Below are 22588 nucleotides of genomic sequence, written 5' to 3' on the forward strand. Positions count from 1 at the left end.
AATACAAGGAAATAATTATTCTTAACTCATGATTTGTCAATCTTAACAATTATTCTAGTGGCTCACCATGTACTGGCCCTGTTGAGGCAAGTCTTCCGTTTTTCAATTCTAAAACAACCTGATCACACTAGCCAGACTAGTCATGCCAATGGTCTGCCTTGCTATCTGTGTATATAAAAATGTGTGCATTCATTCATTCACTGACATTCATGTGTGCATAGCCCACACAGTCTTCCGTTTTTCAATTCTAAAACAACCTGATCACACTAGCCAGACTAGTCATGCCAATGGCCTGCCTTGCTATCTGTGTATATAAAAATGTGTGCATTCATTCATTCACTGACACTCATGTGTGCATGGCCCATGAAAAGCGAGGTACAGCCTTTTCCGCACAGAATTTCAAGGATTTGTGTACTTGTACAGAACACAGCTGCTGAACGATTCTGGCAAAAATCTTTTCAAAGTGGATTTTATAAGCTATTCATACTCATTGAGGATGTGTCCCACTCACTTTTGGAAACTTAAAACTATGTAGGTAACAAAACTTCAAAAAATTAAGTATGGAATTATTTTAAAATCATTTTATTTGGATGACAATGCACTTGCTGAACAAACAACACCACGGATTGTCGGGTTACCACAAGAGTGTGCAAGATGAACTCAGGATAAAAGCTAGTAAGACATTATTCCATCGGGAAACAGAGATGATGGTCACTGCACTGTTCCCAATATAGGGTGCACTGACGTGGTTGACTATATACATCATTCCTGCCATGGTCTCTTCACACGTCGGCTGGATCTGATCTTCTGGTAACACAAACCCATGTACACCTTTGTCTCTCAGCTCAAAGGTGTATGAAAAAGGTATGCCCAAATCTGTAGCCCAGTCTCGCGAGGATCCAGAGTTCGGATCTGTGGTGAAAAAAATATATAATCCATGAGATTATCTTTCCATAATTGTCTGTGATCTATTGAGTTGTCGCATCTCATCACATGCATGGCATTTTCAGAATTTCAAGTTGATCTTCTAGGTTTACCATCATATTTGCAATAAATTCTACACAATGCGTTATCACCATCTAGTCTAAGACACGTATGGGCACAGCCACAGTGCCTCCAAGTGAGTAATGCGTGCATGCAGGGGTACTTGACACATGCCAGGTGCCAATGCCTGCTGGGCATGGCAGGTACTACCTAGACCAGAGGTGGACACAAGGCAAAAATGAAGCCAAGCTGTTTACCAATCTGGCGTTGCTGTCACTGATACTGTGATTTAGGCCATGCCATGTATTAAATTCCATCTGAGCAATGCTGCAAGGCACTGTCAGTGGGAAATGAAGGAATGGACACCGCACACGGGCTTGGGCAGGGTATCATCACAATTCATTGAAAATCTTTGTTAACGGAATTGTGTGGTTTTATTCTAAAAGCATAAACTATTCTCTGTTATAAAACAGAAATTATCTGAAAACTCATGTTAGCGATCCAAAATCGAAGCACAATTTAAACTTCCCCGTTATGTACCTCTCCTGACCTCAAAGATAATGTCACAAATTGTATCACTGATAACATCACGAATAACAGCAATAAAACTATTCTGGCATAAAACAGCACCTTACTCGCATTAATGGTGGTGCAATCATATGTTAACTGTGAGGACAACTGCTGCAGAATAGCAGATTCTTTCTTCCATGTAATCTCCGCAGGAACGTTTGTTTATTTAGGGGAAATGTAATATTTGTGAAGGTAAGTCTTACGTTTCAGTGGATGGGCAATAATTCGCGTCTAGAGAATCTTTGTGAGGTGCTTAGTTTGATGTTACTGGAATTGTAGTGTTACATCTGTATTTACCGAATACAGTGAGACCTGCTATCAGTGAAACTGCATCTCTTATGTCTGTAATCTATGGGAACACATACATGGTGTCTATCAATGTAATCCTGTGGGGACATGTTTACATAATAACTGCAGTCACCTTTACTCTATAGAGTATTTGTAAGGACACCTGTTGCTGTTGAGTGAATCAGTAGTTTTTGCTTATCATGGAGCCACTCTTGGGATAATTGTCTGTCAGTGGAACTGAACCCGTTTGATTTATGTGATCTATAATGGATACCTGTTGGCTGCCAGCGGATCATCAGATGTTCATCGCCAGCTAATTCCACATGAGACATCACATCGGTGAATGCCATCAAGGCACTAATTATGTCAAATGTGATCTACTTGATGACTGTCGTGAAAAGTGCATTGTGGAGCATTATTTTTGACTCCTAACCAGAATTGAAAATAGACAGCAATGTTGAGCACATGCCACGGACAGTGTTTCACGTGCAGGTTACAGGCTCCAAGCCCAGTGAGATAGCTCAGGAAGGTGAGTGTCTGCTGCAGTGGTCTGTATGCATCACGAAGGTTACTGGTTTCAATAACAGGAAGATAGCATGGCAGGTTAATGTAATTGGTCTTTTCGCATATGACTGTGCTTACTTGAGAGAGAGGGGGCTTCAAAGTAATTTTTATTTTATCTGTGGTGTTGGATAGAGAGCGTACCTAAATCAGAGGACCCGTGGAGAACATTATGTGAACAGCAGCACATCAAACTCGAGACAAAAACAGATTGTGATGAGAATGTGATCAGAAGGTGGGGCGTGGGGTAGGAACAAGCGGAAATGAGATTTATTGAACTGAAAGGGGGGTGGAAATCTGTGGGCTACCTGCTCCACTCCCAAACAACGTAATAAGGTGCTTTGCGACATTCAGCAGAACTAATTGTTATGATGAAAAAGTGATCCACCTACACACACCTGCCAAATAGAGTTTTTAAAGTCAGGAATGTATTGCTTTAAATGGGCACTTGTGGAATTTGACGAAGTTCACAAAATCTAAGCGTATTTCCCACTCTCTGCTATAAAATTCAAAAATACAAGGGGGTGGAGTTGTACTTTGCTCATGCTCTGCGCTATCATTATTGTACTGCGCTTCAATTCTGGTTGTCTGTGAGGTCCCAACATTTTTTTTGCTTCAATTAAAGCCCATGTCACTCCTGCTATGCCACTGCCACCACTCCTAACCTCCAAAAAGTCTGCCAAACAATACTTTGACATAAACTGTGATCTACCCAAACAGACGATCAAACAATAATGAAGAGAAAACTACTTCTGCTTGGGTAGAAAGGGCGAGGAGAACAGTTTAAAGAGCAGAGGGTTTTTCAGCAGCAGATTCATTAAGATCCTTCAGGTCTGAGTATATGCCAATCTGACCCTTTGTTTACCCAGGCCTTCATTGTGTGGGTGGGAGGCGATGGGTTTGGGCTGTTCGAACACTTCGCTGGTTCAAGATTCGGAGGGATACATGCTTGTGCGATGAAGGCTTCTATCTCCAAAGGAAACCGGACGCAAACACTTCTAATCCCAACTAGGAGACCCTGGACTCAGCTCTCAACACCACAGGGCGTGTATATGGAGGCTGTGAAGCTCCAAACACTTCGCCCTAAGCAACTGCTCGTGACAGGACATTGTATGGACATTACCAGATACTGTCACTCAGGAGATGAGGAGTGGTTGATAGATAAACTGAAATGTCTGACGCAGCGAACATTACAGGTTAAACAAAAAGACAAAATATAAATATTGCTTTACATGTACTGTTTCAGCTTTGCCCAAAAGTGTTGGCGATACCCATTTTTGCGCAGTACAGTGAATATTTTCACAGCTGCATTTCTGGTTTAAGAGTACAGCATGCCTTTTGAAATCGACAAAATGTGCTTTACTTGTTCATGCGACATAGAAACTTACATAATATCAGAGAAGCTGAGCCCGTTCTATACTCTTTTCCGTGCTTAGAGAGGATCGCAGCAGCGGCATTTTTGGAGACGTTCAACTGTTAAAAAAGATATATTTCTAGGTTAGTAACGAGGTAAAAAAATCGTAACCCTGGGACAAACGTGTACATTTGTACTTCAGTGTTATTTTCTCATATCAATCTATGTTTTATTTTCATCAAAAGTTTGAGTTTCAGCCACTTCATGTACTGGTCACTTCCAGTCACTTTTTGTACTGTTATCATGTTACACATCTTGATGACAATGAAGATTACCTTCTTACGATGTATTGTGAGCATTTGCCCTTGCCTGTTGCATCTGAGTCGTACTACAGAGCAATCTTTCCTCCTTAGACGCACCCTGCGGCTGCTGTCCTATGATGGAGGCATTTGAAGTTGTTTCCCTAATGACAAAGTTCCATTATTTTTTTGCCCCTCTTTCTTATTTACGTCATTACTGATCCGAGTTGAGTCCTTAACACTGGAGAGAAAACCCTTTGCTTCAGTTTACCTCCTACCACATGCAAACAAAATTGCCTCCCGTGAGTCATAAAAAACACAAACACCGAAGACATCCTGTTTCGTCTACCTTGATGGCCAGTTAAGCGCAACTTGACTTTGTTTTGGGCTGCTATTTGCTTTTGGCATTGATAATGGGCCATATTCAGGGCTCAAGCTGTGTGGCTAGTATTTAAGACTTTATGTTTCCATAAGTATAGAAACATTCATGCACATTCTCTTCCCTTCACCGGCAAACACCTTGGTTGAGAACTCTTGCACTGACCATACTGCTTGTGCACCCTAACCTGCACTGACATTCAGAGCTACTAAAAATCACTCAGAGCACTCACGCACTCTTCTTCTGCCCTTGCTGCTTACCAGTCCATATGCAAAACGTCAGATGTAGTTTTTTTAAGCAGAAAGAAGTTTCAAATGTGACGTTCCAGTCCACAGTTTACACGCTTCAAGACTACTACTAGAAGAACTGGGCAAGCCAACGTGTTACTTCAAAGCAGATGATTTACGTGTTAGAGGCGTTTGCCTTCTAATACTTTTCACCACTACTCCTGCAGGAGTAACTCAAGCAACCTTCTATTTTACATCCTTTTTGGTCCTTTTGTTTATATTATGGTTATTAAATATCATTTTTTTTGGTTTGAATTGTTTTATTAAGAATATAGGGTTATACATAATATATAGAGATATACTTTCAAAGCATTTTTTACAGCAAGTGATTCCAAAATAGATATATAAATTTATACAATCTAACAGATATTCTGGATAATTGGTTGAAGGATTGTGAATACACTTTTAAGAGAAAGTATGTAAAAGAAAGAGAAGAACAGAGAGAAAGATTAATCATGGGGTGAGAGAAAGATAAAGATGTCTTATAAACTAAGAGGGGGGGAGAAGGTTGGGGAGAGAATTGATATATGAATAAAGGGGACCAAGGGCCTTGGAGCCAGACTGACAAGACTAATGCGTGAGTTGTTCAATTATTCCCCATCTAATGTGAATTGTCGCGTGGGAGTGGACGGTGTACCAAATGTGCCTAAATTGTTATGATATGAGGTAAAGGTTCCAGCACCTGAGAAAAGATAGCACCAGTAGAGAAGCGAACAAAAGATTGCCCACGGGGGCATGCAAGCTGGAATGGGTTTGTTTAAAGAATGGGTTCTTCTTATATGCATTAGATTGTTAGACACTGGTCGGGTAAGAGGACAAGGAGGGGTGTCTGATTGCTCAGTCCGAGGTCCAAAGCGTTTGTCAAGGCAGAAGATCTAGGGAGTAGAAGAAAAAGAAAAGAGAGGAAGGGGGAGAGAAGATAAAAAACGGGAGAGGGGGAGGGTGGGTGGGAAGGGGAGTGAAGAGTTCTGATGGGGCGATTGACGCTCATCGACCGTCCGCCAGCTGCCTCATGGTCTTGTCAGGAAGGGACTCCAGACTTCCGCGAATAGCGCCACTTGATCCTGCAGGTTATAAATTACTCGCTTGTGGGTGGCAGTTTGGAACATGGCTGTCATCCATTCTGTTGGTGTAGGGGCAATACTGGACCTCCAGTGCCGGAGTATGCATATTTTGGCTGTGGCAATTGCCATATGAATTAACCGTTTATAGGCTCGTGATAGGGAAGGGTACAGGCGCATATCGTGTAAAAGAATAAGTGATGGCGGAGTCAGGCTTGGTATCTGTATAAAGTCTATCAGGGTGTGGCGTACCGCTTCCCATAAGGGCTGTATCATCGGGCAATGACATAGGATGTGGAGTAAATCACAATGGGATTCTATGCATCGCCAACATTTCACGTGCGGCATCAAGCCTGCCCCGAGAAGTTTAATGGGGGTCCAGTACCATTCTTGGAGAACTTTAAATAGACAAAATTTCAGGCAGGCTTCGAGTACTCCCCTGTCAAGGGCTTCTATAATGTCGCCATTCTTCTTCCGTATAGGCAATCTCGAGTTTGTCCTGCCATTTTAAGCGCAGCCGTTCAAGAAGAGGCTGCGAATAGAGATGGTTTGTTAGCTCTGCATATAGACCAGCCATAACGCCTCTGTGTCGGCCCCATTTCTGGAGCTAGGTGACAATGGGTGAGGTTTTAAGAGTCCACTGGGGGGTTCCTAGGACTCTACGCATACAATACTTAAGCTGCATATATCGCCACTCTTGGTTACTGTGGATGCCGAACTCTTCCTGAAGAGAGGCAAAGGTTCGAAAGCTATTTCCGTCTATGATGTGAGATATGTTATGGATACCTGCCTCGAACCATTGGGGCCATCTGAGAAGGTTTCCCCCTATTTTTATGCTTTTATTCCCTACTATAGGGGCCTGGGCATGCAGGAAATGGTGTATACCAAGTAATCGGTGGGCTCTGCGCCATGCTGTGTTTGTGGCCATGAGGATAGGGTTAGATAAGGGGGGGTGATCAGTGTATGTCCCTCTGATCTCTGTATGCTGTCCTCTTAGGAGTTTCTCTGTGGCTACCCATTGCGGGGGTCTGGTGTATCTGGGAGTGTGTACGCTAGCTGTGACAGTTGTAAGGCTAATGAGTATTGTTCTACTGAGGGTAGGTCTAAACCTCCATAGGATCGTCATGCCAATATTGTTGCAGGTTTCAGCCTTATGTGTAAGGAGCCCCAGACGAAGGTCCTTATGGATGCGTCAATCAAGCAGAGCAAGGAGAGGAGTACCAGTAGAGGGAGCATGCCTAATACATATGTGAAGCACGGAGGGCAACCATTCTGACCGCCTGTGTCCTGCCCCACATGGACAGGCCTAGTAGTGACCATTTGCCAAGGTCCTGCCTCATTCTGGATATAAGAGGATCTAGGTTGTGCCTGACCATGTGTTCCAGGCCTCGATTAATGAACGTTCCTAAGTATTTAAGGCGGGTCGGGGTCCGTTTAAATGGGAGACCATGTATTGCGGCTCTCGTCGTTACGCGGGATAGTGGTTGTGCTTCGCTTTTGTCCCAGTTTACCTGATGTCCGGATAAGGGTGCAAAGCCCTCTATGGTAGAGAGTAGTGCTGGCAGGGAGGTTTCTAGGTCGGACAAAGTTAACAAAATGTCATCTGCGTAGAGATAAATTTTGGAAAAGCCCCCGGTTAAAAGGATACCTTTTATCTGTTGGGAGTTCCGTATAGTAGCTGCCAGGGGTTCCATGGCCAATAGGAATAGGAGCGGTGACAGGGGGCAGCCCTGGCGAGTGCCTCTTCTGATGGGGAATGGGTCTGATAAAAAGCCCCCGCAATTAACCTGTGCCGTGGGGTGGTCATACAATAGGCGTACTTTGGAAATAACTTGTTCTCTGAGGCCGAAGTGCTTCATGGTGGTAAACAGATAGGACCATTCGATGCAGTTGAATGCTTTCTCCGCATCTAGAGATAGGGCTAGGGCTTCTTCTGGTAATTGTAGAGATTCCAGTAAAGTATGGCACAGAGTACGCATTTGGTTTCTGGAGGTGCGACCAGGTACGAACAACACCTGGGTATTATGGATCAAAGACGGTATCCCCTTACGTAGGCGTGCTGCTAAGACGCTGGCTAAGAGTTTAACGTCTCCATTCAGGAGGGAGATAGGATGATAGCTGCCACAGAGAAGGGGATCCCTTCCTGGCTTAGGTAGGACAACAATCGTGGCCCTGTTGGACAGAGCGCCCAAGGAGCTTTCCTGACATGCTTCCATAAGTGCTTCATGCACTGCAGTGATTGCCTCTTCCCCGGCCCATCTATAAAATTCCGCAGGGAATCCGTCCTCTCCCGGAGATTTATGGTAGGGGAGGTTTGCTATGACTTGCGTTATTTCTTCCCTGCTTATATCGCCTTCTAGGAGGGCTCGACCTGCCTCCGACAGACAAGGTAGGTTAGCCGCGTTAAGGAATGCCTCCGTCTGTGTATGATCAGTCATTATTTCAGGGGTATAGAGATGTCGGTAGTACATGTCAAATTCTTTCACAATATCTTGCGGGCGGGTCAGTACTGCTCCTGAGGAGGATGTTATGGCCGGGATGGCAGAGGCAGCCTCTCTTTGTCGGAGCTGAGCCGCTAGGAGATGTCCTGCCTTCTCGCCTTGTTCATAGTGGCGGCCGTGTAATTTTTGCAGCGCATATTCCGCCTGAGATGTGTAGAGTTCATTGTGTGTCATTCGGGCCTGTTCTAAGGAGCGGCGCAACCTAGGAGACGGTTTGGCAGTGTATTGTTTAGTGAGGTTCTGAATTGTGGTTTCTAAGGTAGTTTGGCGGGCTATTCTGTCCCTATTTGCTAATGCTGCGTCTCGCATCATATTCCCTCTCAGGGTCGCCTTTGCCGCTGCCCATAGAACCCTTTTGGAGGTCACAGTGCCCGTATTCTCGACCATGTATGTGGACATGTGAGTCCTAAGTTGCTCCTTCCCCTGTTAGGTCTGTCAGAAGTGCCCTGTCATGATTGTTGCCTACATCAATGGGGCCTGTCCTGTCCAATATGTCATCTTGGGCGAGATTCCAGTCTCCCCTGATTATATAACGGGTAGTTCCGATTTCGGTCAGGAGGCGATTTAGTTGTAGGAAGAATGGGCGCTTTGAGCCGGTTGGTGTGTAAATGGCGCCCACGCATAGGAAGGTATTTCCTAGTTTTAGTTTGGCAAATATATATCTTCCCTCCGCATCGTTCCATGTTTTAATGATTGTGATCGGAAGGGACTTATGTGTTAGTATCGACACTCCGCATTTGCGGGCGTGCTGTTTCCAGGCTCTTGGTCCACTGGGCAGCAGCTGAAAGCAACTTTTCCTACCCAGTCCCGTTTAAGTTTACTGGATTCCAGAATGTCGAGGTGGGTTTCTTGGATCAGGGCGATATCTGCTCTTTTGGATTGAAGATAGGAGAATATCTCTTTCCGTTTAACATAGCTCGTCATGCCATGTACATTCCAGGAGAGGATCCGTAACAGTCGTGTCACTTGGGAAGCGTTCCCTGACATTCTGGGTGGTTGTGTGGAGTCGCACCGGCTCCGGGGGTGGTACTGGTGGGGGGGGGGGGCTACTTCGGCTGTTAGAATGGGGGTTGTGTTTGTTATGTTGTGATGGCTTGAGGGAGGGGGGGCAGCTGGAGGGGGCCGGGAGTACTCTCTAGAAAAGGAGGAGGGAGGGAGGTGGGAGCAAAAGAAGAGAAGATAGAGTAGATATGGGAAAGCCAGAAGGAGATGCAGAGAAGAGAGGGGAAAGAAAAGAAAAGAAAAGTAAAGAGAAGGAAGGGGATGTAAAGATCGATATATATAGCAAGATTAATAAAATAACAAGAAAGAGTGCTGAAAGAGGAGATAGAGAAGAGAGGGATGGGGAGCCTAGGGGTCAAGCCTCCTTAGTTAGATCTGTAAACGACGGGTCTGGTTCCTCTCGGAACTCTTGTGCCGTCGGGGTGGTCTTTGCTGGGGAGGTGAGGGGGGGCAACAGGCAGCCGGCTGTCGATATGACGATGACAAGGATGGAGGGGTTCATGGTTGTGTATGGAGACGGGTCTACTCGGTGGTGAGTGATGACAAGTGTGGTGTTTGATTGACTAAAGTGTTTACCGGTTTGAGATAGAGGGTAGTTGCAGCGCCTGGGTAATACTGTCGTATAGTATTATAGATCGTGGGAGTGATTTGATAAGATAGGAGGGGAAAGAGGTTGATGCAGGGGACTGAGAATATGTTGTGGGATTGTAAGGTAGTATTGTAAGGTAAGGACAGGGTAAATGGAAAGAAGAAGATAGGTAGGTAGGGGAAGGTTGAAGCGGGGGAGGGAGGGGGTGAATGGGGCAATGTAATTCTGGTTCAGGCGAAGGTACAAAGAGGTGTAGGTATAATACATCCTGAATACTTCTTTTCATCTACAGCGGCGCTTTATCACATAATACCACATTTCTGTAACCTGTTAATTCTAATAACATAATATGTCATAATGCCTTATCACACTTATATTATTAACTGTTGAACTAGGTGCCAGGCAATTTATCGTAGATTAGGTAATGAGAACTGCCGAACCCTGGACTATGCATGGGAATGTGTGTCTCACTTCATTGTAAATACCATGTTTTGTATTATTACATCATAATACTATAAGGTGGAGAATATTCAGATATTGTAAATTTACTAGTTTAACATGTAATACCATCATGATCGTCCTGTCCTGTATGGGGGTTGCGGATATCGGCAATAATTAGTCTGGGGACAAGTGCGTGTGCTCGGTAGGGGATATTAACAATTTATGTCATGATATCGTAGTATGTAATATTGTATTAGAGAGGGTAATTGTACATTGTGTTGTGTATCCCAGAGTTTGGGTTAGTTTACCTTTGTTTGACCTGATCTCGGCCCCTGGGATAGCTATGGGGGTTAGTTAGCTCTGGTAACGGTGTTAATCTTATGTATTGCATGTTAGAGCAGGTTTAGGTTGTGCTGTATTGCTTGCTGCTATGTGGTATTCTGTAGTAAGGTAGAAGTGTGTCAGTTTCTTTAATAGGTATTTGATAACCCTTGTGTAAAACTATAAAGCCAGGTCCTGACTCTTATGTAGCCTATGGGAGTCGATGAAATCTAGTCCAGGCGCTGGTGTGTGCACTCTATCTTACACTAAAAACAAATTACAATTTACTTGATGGTATCACATTATAAGGTCTTATATTATATTATGGAGAACATGGGCATATTAATCGCCTAATTTTAACAGCGACACCAACGATCTTAAACAGTTATCGGAATAATACACATATATGATCTGAATAGGTACTCATCCGTCCTCGGGGTCGACGGCGGCTGTGTATCGATATTCAAGCAATTGTCTCACATATGCACAACATCGCGTCACCTTCTCAAGAAAAGATGCAATCGTTGGTTTTAAAGGGGAGCCGGATTTGCCTCTTACGATAGCTGGGTGTGGGCTGCTACGGCATGTAAGACCTGGCCCCTGTCATCATGTGATCTGGCTAGTCTCTCCATGTCCCTGCCTCTTTGACTGGCATCAGTGTCATATAAGGCCGTATTTGCTTTCTCCATTCCTGAAGGGAAAGTTCTGTTACCTTCATTATCCCCTGCGATATCATGCGGGCGGTTTGTGCTAGTGGAGTCCATGGGTTGAGGTTGGGAAGAGTCAAGGAAGAGTCTCAATTCTTCAGGATTGTAAAAGTCCTTGGATACTCAGTTTTTGGTAACCCACATTCTTGCAGGGTCAAAAAGGCCATGTTTCATCTCCAGTTGACGGAGCCGGGCTCGTAGAGCTAGAAAGGCCTTTCTGCGTTCATTGGTCTCTTTGGAATAGTCAGCGGTTATTCGAATGTCATTCTGATCTACTCGGAAAGGTCCATGGCTAAACGCTGCTTGGAGTATTTGACAGGTTTGGTTATGCCGTAATAGGCATGCAATGATTGGTCGGGCCTTGAGGATTTGTTGGAGCGTTTCGGGCCTACTCTGTGTGCCCGTTGGAATTCTAGCGGTGGGTCGAAGTCCAGTGAGGTCAGTTTTGCGAGGGTGGAGCTAAAAAAGGCCTGCATATCTGTGCCTTCTTCGTTTTCCGGGATCCCAAGTAGGCGGATGTTATCTCTCCGACTTCTGTCCTCCATGTCCTTTAGTTTACTCCAAAGGTATAGAAGGTCTTGGTCTCGGTCCTGGGATGCGGTAGCCTGCGCTTCCAGTGATCCCATGCATTGTTCCAGTCCTGTAACCCTAGATTGGAAGCCTGCAATGTCAGATCGCATGGATTTGGTCTCTAGTGTTAGTGAAGTTATAGAGGCGTCCATTCCCTCTATGTGGCGACTGACAGTGGTGATCTCCTGTAGTATCTGTTCCATGGTTGTGGAGTGGTCTTTGTCAGACATCGTGATGGGCCCGGTTGGGGGTGGTGATGCGTGGGGGCCTGTCGTTGTAGGGGTTAGGTGTTTGTGATTGAGCTCTTCTGAAAATAATAGCTGTTGTGTCGGTTTGCTAGCGGGTTTGTGATTCGGTTTGCTACTGGGCATCGCCCTAACGGTCTGCAGAGGCTGCCCAATTAAAGCCCAGACTTTCCTTCCTCGAGGTCCGATAGGGGCGCAAGTTTTCTAAGTCAGCCAATTCCCGTTTCTGTCCCTTCCCCCCTCTTTTTTTTCCCTTTTTTATCTGTTCCCGTCTATTTATTGTTCTCCTCTTTCCTTTTCCCCCTTTATTTGTACCCACCGAGTGTCTGTTGCGGGGTGTGGCAATCTGTTGTTGTCATCAGGCAGGGGGGAAGGTTATGGCGATGGAGACTCCGCTGTAGTAGGGTCGATGCAGGGCCTGTTGTAACCCAGAGTGTTAATAAGGCTGTCTCCTCTATTCGCCGTGTATGACTCTCCTGCGATTGCGGGGTGAATTGAAGGGTGAATTGCGGGGAGCGTTAGGGGGAGGGGAAGGCACGTCTTTCTTCAGATCTTTTGCCAGCAGTCCAACCTGTTTCGGAGTATGTAATTTTCTTTTCCGTGTGTCTTTTCGTGTCTTTTTGCCTCGTCTTTCTTTTGTTATTATTCCATCTTATCGTTGGTCATTTTTGTTGCCCTCCCGTTGTCTTCTGGCCCCTTTTTTTTTTATTTTTTCCTCCTTTTCTTTTTTCTCTTTTTTCCCCCTCTTTTTATTTCTTATTTATTGTTTTATTATCTTGCCCCTTCTTTCCACGTCTCCCTCATACATGTCCTGTGGGGAGAGGGGTATAGGGTGTTTGCCCCTCTCCGGATGCGAATAGTTTACTTGTCCTTCCTCATCTCTTCCTTGCCCTCCTGTCCCTCCACTCCTCCAGCTCCTTCTGATCTCCCCCTCCTCCTGCTCCCTCCGTCCCCTTTGCTCCTCTTCTCTCTCTGTTTCCTTTTCTCTTCTCCTTTCTTTTCCTTTTTCCTTCTTTTCCTTCCTCCTCCCCTGTTCTTCCCTTCTCTCTTTCTTCTTTATTAGTATTGTCTACTTTTTGGAAGGGGAGGTGGGGGGACAAGCGTAATATCCCAGTGGAGGGTAGTGAGCAAGATGGCACAGCGTCTCCCGTCAGCGTTGGGAAAAAAAGGGGGGGGGGCTGTACCTTAGCTACTGGTGGTTTTCTCGCTGGAAAGGCTTCTCCGCCTCGGGCTCCAAAGCGGGCTTCGCTTCGCTTGTCGGAGGTCCCACCGATGTTCCGATGGGTCTCCCTTCCGGGGGCCGGGGGGCCGAGGATGAAAAAGGGCCTCTGCGGCTCTCACAGCTCTCTGGGCCACCTCGCCGCTGTCGTAGGCACGCCGGCCGCGGCGTCTAGATAATGCGACTCCGCCCCCCGGGCAGGCCTTCTCATCCAAGGACGAGTCGCGGGTTGCAGGCCTACAGACTCGTGTTTACAAGCTCTCCTGGCGCGGGTCAGGAGTGCGGCAGCTGCAGAAGGGGTTAGCGCTGGATACAGTAGTTTCTCTGGCTGTCTCCGCGCCCCCATCGCCTCCCCAGAATTGCCGCCGCACGGAGCTTGCTCTCTAGGCGGCCATCTTGGTTCGTGGCTCGGCCACGCCCCCAATATCATTCATTTTAAAGACATTTATTTCAGATTTGTTTCATTTATTTGTTTCTTAACTGCAATGTTATTTTTGAACTGCTGTTCATGCATTGCTTGCAAGTTTCTCAGCAAAAAGCCTTGCTGCTTATGCCATGCTACTGAAAGTAAGCTTGGGATTCCCCACAGAAACCTGCTTTCTTATTAGCAAATTAATTAGTTCTGACTTCATAGTTTCCATAGGCATCTTACTGTAACCCATGTTACTGCAGGTGTCATTCTCTAAACATGGGAAAAATATGATTTATTTTTCAAAATCATCTGTTAAGTGCAAACAAATGATGAAGGTTGCTTCCATATAAAATACCAAATCTATTCCTAATGCGAAAGCACTTCTTTCTGGTAAGAAATTGGGCTATTAGGTGCAATGGCAGTGAATACTTCACAAGTAATTAAACCACAACCGCAGACCTGCCAACCTTGGAAAATTTTCCACAGTGTGATCTTTTGGCTGATTCAAGGGAGTGGGTATAGCAGAGCGCACGGGGATGCGTCGTGAGAACTGAAGCATGAAACAAGACACGTTTATTCTTAGAATTACCAGGTATTTTATTAATTGCTGCATGTGCATTAACTGTGCTTTAAATCATAACATTATTGTAAACATTTAAATATATACATTAGGAGCTGTGCAAAGTTTCCTTTGTTAGCCAATACTGGTCTGGTAAGTAAAGTGACACTGAGGGTGTGAGGAAAACATTTGTACAGACCCCATTGTGCCTAACTGGGCCCTATGCAACTCCTGTACAGTTGCTGCCAGAATCTATTTGAGTGTTTTGCCCGCACTCTCAGCAGGCCCTCCTTAGTGGCTAAGCTCCAAGCTAGGGTGGCGCTGTGCAGCTGCTTGCTCCGGTGTGTCTCAGCTCAAGTAGAACAATCGTGCCTCCAATGCCATGAAGAATCGGCACATGGACCCTGTTGTGCCTAACCGGGCTCTGAGCCACTCCCATACAGTCGTTGCCAGTGATGGTGTATGCCGCACACCTGCTAGAGGGAGCAATCCTGTCTCAGATGACGCAGACAGGACCGAACAACTCCTTCCAAAAACAAGCATTTGCAATGCAATCGGTCTCGCATTTGTTCGAGTTAAAATCGCATAATTTGGTCCTCTCTGCCACATAATTCCAGTGGCCCTGAATATAACTTAAGAACGTCTATCTGCAGACCCAGAGATGACCTAGACAGAAAGGTCTTGTCATGCTGACCGTTTTGATAGTGGCCCCATTGTGCTGGAACAATTGAAAGGTGCCCAGGCTGCTTTCAGGAGACACACAAGAGCTGGAGAGGAGACTGCAGCAAATTACCAAATGTTTAAGGCAGTAGGCTACAGCTTTTCTGCAGTACCACTTCAGCAAAGACATTCTACTGCTGTTAGGGATGCTGTGGAATGAACCAATGAAGAGATCACTGAGACATTCTTGAGCAGCAAGAGTTACCAACAAATCTCAGACAACTAAAGCGTGTTTTTAAATGTATTCATCACAGCCAGTGCTGGTCTAGCAGGTGGCAACTCTGTGGGAGAGTTTGATGAAGATGTAACAGGGTAGTGACACCATATTTTTGAACATTCTACCATCAAAAAGATTTCATGCTTCAAATAACCAATTAACATAAAATTACCGTAGGCGGCATCATATGAGCCCCTGCTTAGGTAATTTAACAACAGGAAATTTCATCACATTACTTAGGGGGGAACCCGCTTCCCTGAAGGCTAAATACATTCAAAGAAATGCCGCAGCTGGTAGCAGTTGCATTTCTATCAAGTTATTATGGTTTATTCGAACCAAACAATAAACCATCTGATAAGGGGACAATCTGGGGTGGGAGAAAATCATATTTCCTTAAAGTCACTACAGCAATTCAAAGAAGACGATTATACCTGTGACATCATGTCTTCTCTTGAAGAGATGCTTATTCAAACTTGTGTGGCACAATGAGACTGAAATTCCTTTCAAAATGTGATTGGGATCCCGGAAACTCCCACCAGTAATCTCATTCCAGAGGGCTTATACTAAATAGCGACCCTATCACCAGTGCTTAATTTGTAAATAAAAACGTGCCGGTGCCCAAAACTCTCCCCTGAGAACGCGGCTGCTGCAATTAAATGTGCGAGCAGAGAATACTGAGGCAGCGTAACCCTGAAGCCATCTCGGGCCTTTTAATGCATTTAACATCTCTAACTCTTGCAGCTTTCTGCTTTCTCCCTTTGTGACTTTTTTTCTGCTTTTCTCTTCTTCCGTCTTTCCCATATGTGACTTTTGCTCGCAGTAAATGCCTAATGCAGAAAAATAAGTGCCGGCCCTCAAAAATAATTGCCAGTGCCCCTCACCGGAACCACCGGCTCAAATTAAACAATCCCTACCACACTTCTTACCACAGGGTATGCTTCTAGAGGAGTCAGTTTATCAGTTCGTGCCTCAGCTTGCTGCCAAAACTGTGCACATTTGGGGTAAACTTCAATATGAAACTGAAAGGCAAACAAGGAAGGAGTGATAGAAGGGAGCAAAAAACGGGCGTTCACAGTGATTTAGTAACAAGGATAAATGGGAATCGTAATGTAGGAATATTAATGTATATAGCTCTGTAGAAGATCGAGAACGTTGCTTCTCACTGGGACTGCCAAGACAAGCTCTGGGGGGTTGGAGGTACGATGACTCCATCCTAAAGTGTGTAGAGAAGGCCAACCACAGCCCTTTCTGGGCAGCTGTGCAGAGCTGCATAATGTGCTGCACAGGGGCAACTTGCAGTCCTGTTCAACTCTTTAAATCATGAAGGTACAGAAGACAGCTGGGTGAGTGAACTATTCACACATGGGACTGAGATGCTCCAGAGCGCCGAGACACACCGACAAACATTCCGTGTATATCAGAAGCTTACCCTAAGGAGGAAGCGGGACATCAACAAGCATCAAAAAATCAGAAAAGGAATAAAGATGTGATTTTTCACCCCTGCTGTATCTCTGTGAAGGCGGAGCACAGCTGTGGGAGGTTTGTTTGCGCTGCTGGAGATTTTATCCCAACAGCATAATCTGAAGCATATTGCCTTGGTCCCACACAGGGTAGCAACACTCAACAGTCCCCTCTGCAGCACAGACGTAGTAATAACTGACCCAACTGCTGGAAAGCACCTTGAGGCCACGGCAGGAGACATGAAAGCGCTACATGAGTGGCAGAATGCTGCATATGGAGACTGCGACAAAGGGACTTCACCGCTTAAACATAGACACTCTATAAACAGGAGTGGTCACCCTGTGACTGGGGTATAACCTTAGTTTGCACCCAGCTGCACACGTGACACGAAGGAGCTAGTGGCTGAGAGGGGCTTCCAGGAGCACGCTGTGACAGAGGCAGAAGCCCCAGGTGCTGCTTGCACACAGTGTCCGCACACACACGAGCTCTGAGACACGGGAGAAGGAGGAAGTCCAGCCCAAATATGAACGTGCACCCGTGATGTGACAGACCAATGCAGGGGACCTGTTGAAAGAGGTCAACAGAAGATTGTGTAAACAAAAATGTATCATCCCGTTTTACCATTGATGTCTTATGAGGGGGAAGGGGTACAGTGACCGTCCGCCCCTTACTTCACACGGACAGACAGTGGACTCAGCGTTTGCGCTAAGTGAAACATAAAAAAAGAACATTCCACCCCAGAACTTTTACCTTTGTTCACCCAAAAGGCTCGCGGCAGGCTGGGAGTGGGGCAGATGGCTCAACAACCCCTCAATCTACTACTTTACTGGAACCAGAGCCCTCAAGGAGTTTATTTACAATGCGTGGAGGACGAGAAGAACATAACAAGAGCTGTGGGCGGGGCAAGGCGGGCTGGCACAGATGGGAGAGCTTAACTCTCGCAGGCTGGGTGTGGATTCCACCCATCCTCATGTTTTCCTTTAAGCGCTTTTAGGTTGCGAGGAAGGAGCTGCTGCCTGTGTAGACTTCTGAACTGATCATGTTCACATGTGTGGCAGTACAGATCTGACTCTTCATGGTTGTCTGTCACTCACACTATGGTGGCGAGTGCTCATTTGGGAGCAGAGAGCCTGGTTGCAGTAGGGTAACGGAGGTGTGACTGGTAAGGATATGCTTGCGTGCATGTGACGTGTACGTTTGTCGTGTTTGTGTGTTTAAATCTGTGTTAGTCTGCGTCAGTGTAGAAAGCATTTTGCATGGTGCAAAAAGTGAATTTCGCTGTTTGCGCCATGCAAAACGCACATCGCGATGCTCCTTCCCATTTTGCGAGTTGGTAACCTGGAATGGGAATGCGACTCGCAAATAGGAAAGGGTGTTCCCGTTTCATTTTTTTGTGTATATTGCAACTTGTTTTCCTTTAAGGAAAACGGGCTGCAATACAAAAAAAACCTACTTTATTAAAAATCAGTCACAGACATGGTGGTAGGCTGTTTCCAGCAGGCCACCATCCCTGTGAGTACTACGAATCACAAGGGGGTCGCAAATTGCAACCCACCTCATGAATATTCATGAGGTGGGTCTTTGCGACCCCCTTGCGATTTGCAGATGGTGTCAGGGACACCATCCTGCATCTGGAATTTTATGACAAGACCGGAGGCTCCTATTATGCGTTTCTTTTCTTGCTTCATTAAACAGCAGCAAGTGAAGAAAACTACAAATCCCATAGGTGAAGAGAAACGAGCCAATGGGAAACGATTTGTTGTTCATTTTAACAAGAACCAATAAACACCAATGTATGCCATTATGACGTAACTTGACTGCGAACAGCTCTCTTTTCTTGCTGCTCGCAGTCAAGTTAAGTACTTTTTCATTATGCGCTTCCGTTATTTGTGTGTATTTAATGACGTTTTCATGTACTTTTGATGTGTTTTTCTCTATAAAACGAGGCGCGCTTTGCGCTTCGCTCGAGTTCTTTTGTGTACCGTTTGTTTTATGGAGTCGGCAAGTTGCCGCATATGTTTATTCCTTTTCCTCAAGCTTTCCTAGCTCGTGCTGGCCTCACGCACGCTCAGCTTTCCCTAATGGCTCCAACAGTTTCAAATGCGTCAGACCGGCATTTCTCGGTCCGCGTGTCAGAAACCAGGAGCCTCCTTGTGCCTCACCTCCTCCTGAGATGCTCCGGAGCCCTTTGCCTCTTCAGTTCCTGTTCAGGATGGCAGTAAGATTACAATATACACACCCAGGGCCGGGGCTCTTTCATTCCCTTGCAGAAAGATTAACTTTTTCCATCCTTGCTTGCCTCTAGCCTGTTGTTGGTGATTTTTTGGCTTTTCCATTCCGGTCACCATGGAATACAGCAGTTCCTCTTCCATTCAGGTTGACCCTGAGGAAGTTTCTGCTATAAAGCAGGATATTAACGTGTTTATACAGAATTCTGTCCAACAGGCAGTGAACAGTTCCATTAACAAATTATCCAAAAACCTGGAATCGTCAGTTTTAAAAATGCTGAATCAAACTATATCTACCCAATCTGCAGGGGAATGCAGACAGCGCCTTTCTCCCGTTTCTCAGACAAAAGGTAATAAAAAATTGGCGCTAAAGATTCGTGAGGCTCCCTCACCCATGGCAGAGGATGCGGTTCCTCAAAAGGCTCCATCTAAGGAGAATAAAAACCCAGATAATTTGAATGTTTCTCAGAAACGAAAATCCAAAACCAAGCATATCATGTCCCCTTTGGTAATTTCGTCTATACAGGGCACTGATGATGATTTGCCTGACGCAAGCTCAGATGTTGACCCCTCTGACCAGAATGATCTCTGTTCTTCTCCTGCAGCAAAGAAATCCAAATTGTCCTCCGAACCCTCTAACCCCAAACCTCTTCTAGACTGCTAGGGTTTACCGATGTTTGATCACTCCTTTATTTTGCACCCCAATTCTACAGAATGGTTTCCAGCTGCTCATGTGGGTGACTATGTGTCCGCCAAGCTTTTCAGTCCCCTGGATAAACAAACAAGGGCCAAGCTCAAATCGGAGTGTCCACGCCCTTCTCTTGCACACAAGTCTTCAGTGACACCTTCCATCGATCAACCCATCTTAACATTCTTCACGAAATTCGGCAAAGATCCTCGGAAAAGCATTGACAAAGCCTGGTCCTCCTGCCAGGACAAGTTGCTGGATGTCATCGGTCCCCTCATCCACATTTTTGACATTGCCGAGTCCGCCAGGATCGATGGTTCTCTTATTGATCCTGAAGAACTCTCATTATGGGTTCAGAGGTCAGTCTGTCTTCTCGGAAATGTGAATACTGCCCTTCCTCAAGAAAGGCGTAAAGGTCTCCTACTTAAACTAGACCCAAAACTAGTCAACTTGGCGACGATCCAACCCCAAGTAAAAACAGAGGGTCTACTGTTTGGCAACAGCTTTATCAAAGAACTAGGCAAATACGTAGCCACCTTCACCTCCTTGGATAAGGCTCAACAGCCTTTAAAGAAAATGTTTAATCAGATCAGAGGGTTTTCGCCAGGGCCGGCAGAGGCAGGAGCCGCTTTGCTGGCCGCTCTTACTACTACGATCAAGGCTCCCGCGGCGCCTGCAACTCAGCCTACCAGGATTTCAGACCACAGTTTTACCCACAAAAGGCCAGAGGCTTCCGCTCCAGAGGTTACAGGAACCCCAGGAATACCAATCAATCAGTTAAATCAATCCTTTTCCCAGTTTCCCATTGGCGGTCGTATTTGTCATTTTTTCCCAAATTGGTTATCAATCACCTCAGACCCATGGGTTCTAAACACAGTTCAAGGATATATGATAGAGTTTTTTTCAAATCCGGTTCAAGTCCTTCTGCCTCCTCTTCCACGTTTTTCTACAGAAATGTCCGCTCTCATTTCTTCGGAGGTCCAGTCTCTTCTGCAAAAACAAGCTACTGTGGTCACTCGTCTCAATCCTTCCGGTTTTACCAGCTCCGTTTTCCTAGTCCAAAAGAAGAACAAGAAAATGCGACCGGTCATCAATCTCAAATTCTTCAACCAGTTTGTGGTATGCCGCCACTTCAAGATGGAAACCATCTCAGGGATTCTCTTCTTCAGAATGACTGGATGGTTCGTTTAGATTTACAAGACGCGTATCTAGTTGTCCCAATTCACCCAGAACACAGGAAGTTCCTCCAATTCCAGTGGCTAGACCAAGCATTTAATTTTAGGTCTCTACCTTTCGGTCTCTCATCGGCTCCATGGTGTTTCATCAAGCTATTAAAGCCAGTGGTGGCTCACCTCAGGGTTCAAGGAGTAAGACTTCTTATTTATCTGGACGACTTTCCTCTGATGAGTCAATCACCGCAATTGCTTCTAACTCACCTCAACCTAACCAGTTCACTTCTTTCAGACTTGGGTTTCATCATCAACAAAGACAAGTCCCTTCTTTGCCCTACCCAAATGATGGAATTCTTAGGTTTCCAAATCAATTCTCTTTTGGCTACCCTGCTTCTTCCTTCCGCAAAGATAAAATCTATAAAGTCAGAGATTCTTCAGATTTTACATCATCCTTACATTTCTCTAAGAACACTTGCCCGTGTAGTCGGTCTTCTTTCCTCTTCCATACGGGCCATATTCCCAGGTCCCTTACACTACCGGGCCCTTCAGCGTCTAAAGATTCAACATTTGCACAGAGGCCTTTGCGTATGCAGACACCATTCCACTAGATCACGATTCTCGCACAGAATTGCAATGGTGGATAGACCATTTAGATGCCTGGAACGGAAGAGCTATCTTTCCATCAGCCCCAGATCTTGTATTAGAATCAGATGCAAGTCTGACAGGCTGGGGAGCCCATTGTGGTCCAATCTCGACTGGGGGAACATGGTCATTAAAGGAGTCCAGATTGCAGATCAATTATTTAGAGATGCTTGCGGGCTCCTTTGCAATCAAGCCTCGCAAAGGACAAGGTTCGTTGTGCTATCCTTCTCAGGATGGCCAACATTTCGGCAGTCCGTTATATAAATCATCTCAAAGGCACAAGGTCCAAACCCCTAGCAGAGTTAGCAAAGGGCTTTTGGGAGTTCTGCCTTGCAAACCAAATTTCGGTTCATGCAGATTACCTTCCAGGAACCCTCAACTCCATCGCCGATTGGCACTCTCGTCATCTCTGCAATTCAAGCGATTGGAAACTCCATCCATAGATCTTTCAATTTCTACAGCACAAATGGGGCCCCTTGTCGATCGATCCCTTCACATCTCGGCTAAATTGCCAACTTCTTCTATTTTACTGCTGGCGTCCGGATCCTTTGGCTATGGCCTCAGATGCATTTCTTCAAGATTGGTCCAAGTTCCTCTCTTACGCTTTTCTCCCATTCGCTATGATCTGCAGGGTGCTAGGGCAAGTTCGACGTCAACATGCCACTCTAATCATAATTACTCCTTTTTGGCAATCCCACATTTGGTTTCCAACTCTTCTGGAACTTGCCATAGATTGTCCTTTCCTTATTTCTCCTTTTCCGGATCTCCTTTTGGACCCTCTTCAGCGTCCTCACAGTCTTGTCTTGGACAAGCTTCTTTATCTTTCAGCATGGAAAATTTCAGGAATTCCCCATCTTTCCCTCTCATTTCGGCGCACGTTGTGGAATATATCAGACAGGCCTGGGCTCCAAGGACAAGAAAGGCCTACAAGTCAGCCTGAGCTTTATGGCACAGCTGGTGTTTGGGAAAACAGATCGATTCCCTTTCAGCAGATGTCACCTTTATTGTGAACTTCCTTGCCGCCGAAGCTAGCAAGGGCAAAGCTTTTCGTACTATTAATCTGTACAGATCAGCCATCTCCTCTAGTCATCAGTTCGTCAATGGAAAACCC

The 22588-nt window shown here is 45.6% G+C and overlaps 1 protein-coding gene across 1 annotated transcript in view; it reads right to left on the reverse strand.

Moving 5' to 3' along the window:
- Positions 1-593: 593 nt before the first annotated feature.
- The window catches only part of LOC138285684 (carboxypeptidase O-like), a 237326-nt gene continuing 215331 nt past the window's right edge, over positions 594-22588 (reverse strand). Inside the window, exons 10-11 of the mRNA XM_069225949.1 lie at positions 3792-3876; positions 594-912 (exon numbers count right to left, since the gene is read on the reverse strand). Of these exons, the coding sequence (XP_069082050.1) occupies positions 635-912; positions 3792-3876 (363 nt within the window). The 3' untranslated portion in view covers positions 594-634. The remainder of the gene's footprint in view (positions 913-3791; positions 3877-22588) is intronic.

The sequence above is a fragment of the Pleurodeles waltl genome, chromosome 3_1 (genome assembly GCF_031143425.1).
Source record: "Pleurodeles waltl isolate 20211129_DDA chromosome 3_1, aPleWal1.hap1.20221129, whole genome shotgun sequence".
NCBI lineage: Eukaryota > Metazoa > Chordata > Amphibia > Caudata > Salamandridae > Pleurodeles > Pleurodeles waltl.